This window comes from Phalacrocorax carbo, chromosome 5 (assembly GCF_963921805.1).
Source record: "Phalacrocorax carbo chromosome 5, bPhaCar2.1, whole genome shotgun sequence".
In the NCBI taxonomy this organism is placed as follows: Eukaryota; Metazoa; Chordata; class Aves; order Suliformes; family Phalacrocoracidae; genus Phalacrocorax; species Phalacrocorax carbo.
The window spans coordinates 41,149,864-41,159,422 of record NC_087517.1 but is presented as its reverse complement, the minus strand read 5'-3'; the positions used below and the strand labels follow the sequence as shown (position 1 = coordinate 41,159,422).

The following is a 9,559-nucleotide window of genomic DNA, read 5'->3' as shown; positions in this document are numbered from 1 at the left end:
TGGCCCGTCTGGTAAAGGAACAAAAAAACTCTCCCCAGCCTTAATTTGCTAGACTTTGTGTGGGAGACACCCCGAGGCCAACCTGCTAAAGGCAGCTGTGTGGGGCAGCGGGGAAGGCATTGGCACATCTTTTATTTCCTGCACCCGTAGGACAGGCAAAGCGAGGAGTGCCATGGTGGACATGAAGCCTCGCAAACTGGGCAGGGAGAGAAAGAGGGACTGCTATTCCCCAGGAGTGATTGCTGCCCTCACCTTCTGCCTGGGAGAGCTGTGCTGCAACCCTGCTGCTTCTCAGGGAACAGAGGTAATTACCTTCCGTGGCAGTGGGTACACAGACAGCCGTGCGCCTGCCTCCTGGCCACCTGCAGTGGCATCACATGCTGTTTTGCAGCAGGTGCATTTCACAGTGTCTTGGTAGATACCTTAAGAGGGCAGGATAATCTAAATGCATCTATTTTGCGGGATGAATGAACACCTTCTGCCCTCATTAGGCTTCCCTCCCCGGATCCATGTATCGTTTGGATATTGCAGTGTAGCGCTTTTGGCCAAGAATGTTTTAAAAACAACCTCTCCGCATAGGTGCTGGCTGTACATAGGCCCTGTGGAAAGGGATTTCTTGCAAGACTTCAAAACTGAGGGGTAAAACCATGAGCGGGGCTGGGAGAAAGGGTTGCTGGGGTGGACCCGTCTGCAGCAGGCACTGGCAGCATCTGCCTTTTCCTGGGATCATGTGGCCAGATGGGCAAAGTACTGCTGCAGCCTATTTTTTGAGAGATGAGCTGTGCCTCATTTTAACCAAAAGCAGGAGCCAATATGCAATACCAGACACAGCACCAGGGCTGTCTGTCCATCTTGTTGACCCTACGGCATTTCCGTCCTGTTGGTTTTCCCTTGCCTTGGGTGTAGCTCCTGACATTAAGTGGCAGCAGATGGGTGGCACCTGTGGCACGGACAGATGATAAAGTCTGTTAAAGCTCCCCAAAAAGCCTGGTGGCTGGTCTCTGGCTTCTCCCTGTCCCAGAAAAGCCACTCCAAGTAGCATGGAAATGCCTCTTGCCCAAGGTTTCTGGTTTCAGGGTGGCATGTGTTCACGTGCTTGCAGCGGGACAGGTTTCCTTCTCCCCTTGGGGTGTGCTTTCCTCCAGCCTTGAAGTCAGTATGGACCAACTGTGCTGGTGTCTGCTGGAAGGCACATGTTTGGGCTGTCTTGAGCGACCAGGACCCATCGCTCCAGCAGAAGCAGGTTAAGGCTTCAAAAGTAGTGGCAAAAGACAAGGACAACAGCATTTCCCCACTTCCATGCCTCAGTATGAAGCACGATTTGGAAACGGAAGGGAGAAGAAAGGTTTTTTCCCCTCCCCATCAGCAATGAGGTTTCATTTTGACGGTGTCCTTGCAAAGCCAGAGCGGGATGAGTGGGCGGTACCTGGGACACACTTCGTGACAAGTGCATATGGCTCACATCCCTGGATGTCTCTTTGCAGGAAGCTGCAGCCACGCTGTGGCTTCACCACTGGCAGCTCAGTCCCCAACCCTGCAAGCCAAAGGCACCAACCCTAAAATTACCCCAACCTGAAGTGCCTGACAGCTCTCCTGTGCTCCTCTCCTTCCTGCCACCAAAGCCTGTGGCTTTGGGGTCCCCAGGCTGTGGGTGGGCCCTAGGCTGTGGTGATGGCTCGATCCAAATGTGGCCAGCACACATATATGTTGCCACCTCCCCTTCTCTGGTGACTTGTCTCCAATGGAACATCTCCCTGACCTGGGGAAAAAACAGATCAAATGAGGTTTGGGTCTGCTTATGGGTCCTTTCTTCCTCTCCCGACTGGGTGCCTGCCTTCCCCAGCTCCTCGCTCCTCCTAACCTCCAGGTTGGTTGTTAAATCATTCAGGGAATCTTCTGGGAGCCCCCAGGATGTCCAAACTCGGAGGCTCACCTGGCCCATGCTGGGATGCAAGTGTCACATTAGGCTGTGGGCTCCTCCAGGCTCCGTGCCCTGGCACACACCACGCAAGACCGGCATCCGTCCTGGACATGGGTGGCCAGGGGGCTCCTGTCCCCAAGTGGGCAGGGACAGCCCCAGCCACAACACTGTCCATCCATCCATCCCCCAGAGCAAACCCCGAGGGGGTGGTCAGGGTGCACCCCCAGGCAGCTGGAGACGAACACGAGTACCAAAAGTTCGCGAATTTTCAAATGCTCAAAATTCACCTCGATGTCCTCCCTCGCCCCTCGCAATAACTCGCTTTTCTGAAGGGATGTAATTCAAACAAAACATAGTGAAAACATATGATGGCAGCTTGTCTGATTATGGTATCTGTTTTATTTTTCATATTAAATAGCATGTAAAAAATAATTTATGCAGGCAAATATACATAATATACTCTCTAATAAATAGAAGGTAAAAAAATAGATTTCCTTAAAAACAGTCAGTGCTTTAAAAACCAGCAAAACAAAGATATCCAATAAATAAATTCATTTCCATCGAACAGCACCTTTCAGGAGTGGCATTTCTTTATCTCTACCCAAGCCATTTATAAATACACAATAAATACCAATAATTTAAGACTATGAAAAAAAAATTGCTCCCTGAGCTCACATAAATAAGAAAAATGCTTAAATAGGAAATACAATCCAGTGACACAATAAAATTAATTTTTTCTAGTCCTTAGGGCATCCTTTGGAGCTGGTGAGCACCACGCAGTGCCGTGCCGGTGGGGGCTAAGTGCATTTCTCCTGGCGGGCCGCACACCGCAGGTCTTCCAGCACTTGGAAGAGGTGGAGGATGGCGGTGGTCTCCAGGCAGCTGGCAGTCTCCTGCAGCGGGGAGAAGGGATGGGTTAGCACCGGAGTCGGGGCGCAGTGGGCTCTGCTCAGCCACGTGGTCACTGACACCCTGAAAGCCCCTCACCCTGCTGGCCTGACTTACTGTTTCCTTGGCCATCTGCAGCTTCTGCAGCCAGTGCCTCAGTTTCCTGGAGGGCTGATGTGAAGGAGCCTCTGTGGCCACCTGCAAGAAAAGCAGCCACGTAAGGACTGGCAATGCCCCTTGGCGCTGCTGCCAGCACCAGGGCCACTGAGCCGGCACAGGGCCGGGGAGTTTTGGGGGGGTGGTGGCACTCACACAGCCTCGTAGGTCCTCCCGAGCTTGGGTGAGGAAGGCCAGGGGCCGCTGGCGTGTCTCGGCAAACGTGGGGTCAGCAGGGAGGTGCAGCATGGCGGTGGCGAGGTCCAGCTCGGCTTCTACCAGCATCACGCGGTCGGGCACCTGCGGGCAGAAGCATCCTGGTTAGGACCCGAGGCACCAGGGCTGGCCGTGGGCTGGAGGATGGGGCGGGGGGGGGGAGTGCCTCCTCGAAGACCTGCCCAGGGGTGCAGATGGAGGTGGGACCAGCTGGAGGGGGGGTGTGTACCCCATTTTTAAAACATCTCCTTGCTCTTACCGACAGCTCTACTGGCTTCCATTTCCGATGGAAGAGCCTGACGTTGCATTTGCGGTCCGAAAGCCCCATGATGTCTTCCTGCAGGCATAAACCAAGAGAGATTAACACACTTGCATCTTGACTTCTGGCAACGGTGTGCAACCCCGGTCATCCTTGAGGGGTTTGAAACCAGGACAAAATTTGGCCCAGCACCCTTCTTGTCCCCAGGCTCCCTTGGAAAACATCCTCCTCATCCCCAGACTGCTACAGAAACCGTCCACCTTGTCACCCACGGTTTCAAATTCAGCGACCCCTCTGCCTTGCCCCCCGCCAGCCCACAGTCCCCCATTACCAGCGGTACTCACAAACTGCTCTGTCATCTTCCGCACAGCCTTCAGCTCATGGGGCTCGAGGAACTGGTACTTGGACAGACCACAGCTGTTCTTCAGGGCATCGTGGGGGAAGGCAGCCCCGAGGCTGGCCCCCAACGCCATCACCAGCAGTGGGATGAAGGCGAGGTGCCACATTTTGCTGACGAGAGCTCAGTGGTGTGTGGGATAAAATGGGCTGCGATGCAAAAATCCAGAGAGGGTGAACTGGAGCACTCTGGGCCAGATCCGCTAAATCCCTGATATAGAGATGCCTGATGGTGTTGCTGCAGGTGGCTCTCTCGGCTGCAGGGCTGCTGGGTTGGTGGCCGGTTCCAGGGAGCTGTGCTTCAGGTCTCTCACTGTGGCTGCCTTGCTGCCCCATCTCCCCGGTTTTTATGCTGCCTGCCCAGCACAATTGCGCTTTCAGATTGGCAGGAAAATCCGTAGCTTGGTGGCTCTGGAGAGAGGAAAGCGAAAACGGCAGCGGAGGGAATCCCGCAGCTGCAGGTGCGGCAGGTGTGGGCAGTGCCCGCCTCTCACTGCCTGCCCTGCTGCCTGCCTCGACAGGGCAAGCGCACCCAGCGCCCCGGGAACACCGGGTCTGCCTTCGGCGTGTGTCCCTCTGAGGGAGCCTGACGTGGGGGACGCCGCTGCCACATCAAGCGGCACAGAGGTGCCGGCAAGTATGGGGAAGCCTGAGCACAATCCAGCCCGGCACTGTGCCGAAAGCTGCCAGACACCCCCAGGCACGCAGCCCCATAGGGACGGCGAGCTCGGGGTGGCTGGGAGGGTTTCGGTGCCTCCTGATCCATTGCAGTTTGTGCCTCAATTTCCCCATGGGAAGTGCAGCGCAACGGCTGTGGCAGGAAGGGGGTGAAAGCAGCAGCCAGGTGCAGGCACTGCTCAGAGCAGACTGCAGGCATGATCTTTATGTATGTGTTATCCTCAGGGACCAGACTCACTATGAAAGCAGGAAAAAGGGTGAAAGAAGCAGCAGCACTTCCAGGTAGGATGTGGGGTTGTGCAGGGAGGCTGCCGCAGATGAGCAGGGCTGCCACCCCCAAGCAGCCGCTGCAGAGCTGGCAGGGGCTTCCCCCTTCTTTAGCCTGGAAACGCAAATATCATGTATTGGCATCTCTCTGCTGACAGTAGGAACAGAGCTGCCATTCAGTGAAGCCCGCCCTTCCCTGGAGGTAACCTCTTGCGCTGTGAAGCCATCATTGCTGTGCCTTTAGTTTCACGTGTTCACCAAGAATTATCTATAGAAAATTAGGACAATACCTGTATCTAAAAAACAAATATGCAGTAATGCAGCAATAGGCACAAACGCACTTTGCAGTGCCCAATTTTTAATGTTCATATTTGTAAATAAACTGCTGACTTCAAGGAGTCCAAGCAAACAAGAAAAGTTCTTGCCCAAGGTTGTGGAAAGATACCCCTGCGGGTGGGAGCCCAGCATAGACGTGCTGTGCCAAGTTACGGAGGTGGGCTGGGACGTCTGGGCACCGTCCAGTCCAACCCCTGCTCTGGTGGGGTCAGCTGGTGCAGGTTGCCCAGGACATCGTCCAGTTCTGTATATATCCAAGCATTGCAACTCCACAGCCTCTCTGGACAACCTGTTCCGGCATTTGACGACCCTCATTGTACAGCATTTTCTTGCGGTTCACTGGACTTTCATGTGTTTCAGGTTGTGCCCATTGCCTGCTGCCCTGTCAATACGCACCACCAAGAGCCCCTGAGCCTTCTCTTCTCCAGGCTGAACGGCCCCAGTGCTCTCAGCCTCTCCTCACAGGAGAGATGCTCCGGTTGCTTCATCATCTTCATGGCTCTTTGTTGGACTCTCTTCAGTTTGTCCATGTGTTTCTCACACTGGGGAGCCCAGAACTGGACCCAGTACTCCAGGGGTGGCCTCACCAGTGCTGAGTAGAGGGGAAGGATCACCTCCCTTGATCTGCTGGAAACTCCTCCCAGTGCAGCCCTGGATACTACGCACCTTCTCTGCCACAAAGGCACATTTCTGGCTCATGTTCAACCTGGTGTCCACCAGGACCCCCAAGGCCTTTCCTGCCAAGCTGCTTTCCAGCTGGACCAGCATGTGCTGGTACCTGGGGATGTTCCTCCCCAGGTGCAGGTCTTTGCACTTCCCCTCATTGCACTGCATGAGGTTCCTGTAAGCCCATTTCTCCAGCTTGCTGAGGTCCCTCTGGCTGGCAGCACCACCCTCTGGTGTGTAACACACTCCTCCCAGTTTGGTGTCATCAGTGAACTTGGTACACAGCTTGTACAGTCAGCCTCTTCTTCCAGATCATTAATGAAGAGGTTAAGCAGGACTGGTTGTTGACATGCAGGATCTATCCAGCCCTCCTTAAGCCCTTCCCCTGCCTCAGCAGCATCTCGGAGAGCTCAGGTCTTTCCTGGAAAACCACAGTGGACATGAAGACGAGCAGACAGGGATCAGTGGGACTTGGGCAGTGGCTAGCTCAGCTTGGACCAAACTAGTTGGAGATGCAACTTGGCAAAGAGCCAGGGATACCAAAACCCAGCACTAAATCCCAAAGGTACGGTGCACACAGCGTTTCCCTTCACAGCAAGTCACAGGTATTGCTGCCAGACCAGGCTGCCTCCCCCACTGCAGCAGGTTGTGCAAGGGCAGTAATTAAAAGCCTGAGCCCCAGCCAGAACTCAGGTCCTCCATTTGTGCTCTTGGTGACCAGGACCTCTCTCTCCCATTAAAGAAATGCACAGATTTAGAATAATAATTTTTATTCAATGCAACAAGTTCACATTCAATACAACTATGAAATTAAAGCCCAAACCAGCATAACTAACTTCACATACGTCACCCAAGTGAGACACAGCTCAGCTGGAATAGGCAGCACCTTAGCCAAAAACCCTGAAAGGTATAAAAATGAACTTGGCCATGGGGGGGAGGGGGGGCCTGGTGCTGCCTCAGGGTGGAGCCTGGCTGGCTCATGGGACAGGCACCACAGGGTATTTCTTCCTCCAGACCAAGACATGAGCCACACTGGGGTGTTTCGGCACCCATGTTGGATGCACAGCGGACACCAGCAGGTCTGAAGCAGGGTCCCCAGCACCCGGCCAGTGATGTCCACCGCCTGCTGTGCTGGAACAGCCCCCCACCTGCAGCCTTGTGCTCCAGAGGGGCTGAAAGGTCACCCCATGTGAGGCTGGCCCCAGCTGAGGATGGCGCTGGGGACACTCTCAGGTCACCTGTCAGGTCTCAGTGCAGCATCACATCCCTGCAGAACCCAGATCCTTTGGCTCCTCTTCCCCATCACTGCAGCTTTTATCTCCCAGATGTTATTTCTGGTTGCAGAAGTAAAGTGAAACCTAATCTCTTCACACAAGAGAAAGGAGATCCCAAGGCACCAAAGGAAAAGTGAAAGCTGAGCAGGGAAGCTGGGGCCACCAGCTTAGCACCCCTGGCAATTAGGACAGCCATGATGAAAGCTTAAAGATCGCCTGGGTGCTGGGCTCAGATGTTTGTACCTCACTTCCCACCAGCTGTAGCCAAGCCTGTCCGTGCCTGGCTGAGCAGCAACAAGGGCTGTTCCCTGACAGGATGTTGCCTTCCCATCCTGGGAATCAGCATAACAGCAAGTGTCTCACACAGCAACGCCATGCTCCACCATACCCTGGTCCCCAGCCTGGCGGGTGAAGCCTAGCCGCATTCAGCACAGATCCTCCAAACTGCAGTAGCACCGGCTCCTGCCACAACAGCGGAGGGTCCCCCAATGCTGGCGTGGGCCTAGGACACCGTGCCATGCCTGCCAGGGTCCGCAGGGTCTGTGGATCCGTGGTGGTTGGGGCTGGAGCGATGACTGCCAATAGCACTGTGCCAGGAACGTGCCACAGATTACAATGATGGGGCCTCCTCCTCGGATTCACGCAGCCCAGTGAGCTGGAGCCACTTAAACTTGCTCAGGGCAAGAAATCCCAGGAGTGCAGTAGGTCCTGGCAGCAAGAAGGAAAGCGAAAATGGGCAGGGCTGGCACCAGCGTCAGATGAGGCAATTGCCCTGTGACTCATCAGCCACCACCACGTGGCACGAGGGTGGAAAAGCCTTGGCTGCAAGCCACGTCCTGGCACAGGGTGGCAAGGAGAAGATTGCTCCTTTCCAACCCCTTTTGGAGCCAGACAGCTCGGTTTGGGAGTAACCAGCTCGTGCTAAAGTCACTGGTCTTAGAAAGCAAAAAGGAAAAATAAGAAAACACACACTCAAAAAGCCAGCTTTAAAAAGAACAAACCAACAACAAGACAGCCCAGCCTAGGTGATGTGCGGGAGCCCTGCCTGTGGCCCCATGGCACAGGACATCAGGTGGCCTCTGCTCAGCAGCTGTCACTGGTCACATCCCCACCAGCCTTGGGTGCCAGTGCCAAAGTGCTGCCAGCCCCACTATGCACCCCCATAACCCATCGTCGCCACGCAGCATGTGCCATCTGCAGCAGCTGCCGCGGCATCAGGCTGGTTTGTGCTGCTCCGAATGCCCCTCACTGCTGACGCCATGCCCAAGCACATCGGTGATGCAATCCCTGGTGTTACATCACAGCCGGTCACCCACTGCATCATCCTAGGGGATGCACCGAGCACCCTGCCAACAATGCCAGGGAGGGAAGAGAGCTGTTAATTGCAAAGTTAATTAGTGAGCAGATTTAAACAGACTGTTTTAAGTTTAAACTGGCGGGGGGCGGGGGGGAACCAAGCACGCACTTTTTTGCTGGAGTCTGACACCTCCCTGCTCAGGCACAGCTGCTGCAGGATGCACCCTCCCAGGACAAGCCCTGCCAGCCAAGCTGGGGCTTCCCCTGCCCAGGTGGTTTCACAGGCCACCCATCTCCCAGTAGCTGAATCACCCAGTGCAGTCCCGGGCAGGGAGAGACCTCTAGTGCTTCTGCAGGAGATGGCAAGCCGCCAGCCCCATTCTCACCCAGCAAGGGAGTTTTTTATGGGTGCTGCTCACCCAGCCACAACATGCACCTGGTGCAGCCTCTTTACCAATGACATGCAGCAGGGCTTGATCCAGCATCACCACTCGATGATGTCTTCTCCAGTATATGGCCATGGACACAGAGACCAGCCTAGCATCAGCACCTTCCTCCCCATAGCTGTCCTCCTGAGACCCCACCACCCTCCCAGGAGCCACCAAGTGGGGTCAAAGCCTTTGCTTCCCAGCCTGGGCAAGCTGAGCCAGCACTCAGTGACCCTAGAGATAGGCCTAGGGTTAAGCACCTTCACCAAGCTGAGGCAGTTCAGTCTCTACACCCATAGCAGGACCATACCCAAGAGCCCCAGGACCACAGCTGAAGCACCTTCAGCCCCTATAAGCCTCTCTCCAGGTGCTCTTTTTTTTTTTTGGGGGGGGGGGGGGGGGGGGGGGGGGGGGGGCAAACAGGCAAAGGCATCACTTCTGCCTTCCTTAGTAACCCACCAAGGTGTAACAGAATGAGACCACAGCCTGGTGTCAGGGCAAGAATTACAGGAAAGGGAAAGGCCCCTGCAGAGGCTGCACCTGGACAAAGTCTCCAGAAAACAAACAGGAGGGGACCTGTGCTGGGCTGCATCCAGCTTCAGACCCTTTTTTTTCCCCACCTACCCCTCCCCAAAACACAGACACAGATCTTGTCCTTGTAGCAAGGGTGAGCAATAGCACTCGGACTGAGGGGAGCGCAAACCCACACTCTACGGCAGCGATCCCAGAACAGCTCCTGAGCTGAGGGGTGAGTAACCTCACAAGGGCCAGAGCAGCA

General features: G+C 55.1%; 1 protein-coding gene across 1 annotated transcript; it reads right to left on the bottom strand.

The window, feature by feature from the left end:
• Window positions 1–2,571: 2,571 nt before the first annotated feature.
• LOC135313629 (interferon lambda-3-like) lies at window positions 2,572–3,946 on the bottom strand. The gene is made up of 5 exons (XM_064453248.1): window positions 3,785–3,946; window positions 3,441–3,518; window positions 3,122–3,265; window positions 2,927–3,007; window positions 2,572–2,814 (listed from the first exon to the last, which is right to left on the bottom strand). The coding sequence occupies exons 1-5, from the start codon at window positions 3,944–3,946 to the stop codon at window positions 2,719–2,721; spliced, it is 561 nt and encodes a 186-aa protein (XP_064309318.1). The 3' UTR covers window positions 2,572–2,718.
• Window positions 3,947–9,559: the final 5,613 nt, after the last annotated feature.

Excerpts from the sequence above, each read along its gene's own strand:
- LOC135313629 (XM_064453248.1), bottom strand. The coding sequence starts at position 3,946 with ATGTGGCACCTCGCCTTCATCCCACTGCTGGTGATGGCGTTGGGGGCC. Across the intron at positions 3,519-3,784 it reads GGAAGATGACAGAGCAGTTT|GAAGACATCATGGGGCTTTC; the intron begins GTGAGTACCGCT and ends TTATGCCTGCAG. Across the intron at positions 3,266-3,440 it reads GGAAGCCAGTAGAGCTGTCG|GTGCCCGACCGCGTGATGCT; the intron begins GTAAGAGCAAGG and ends TTCTGCCCGCAG.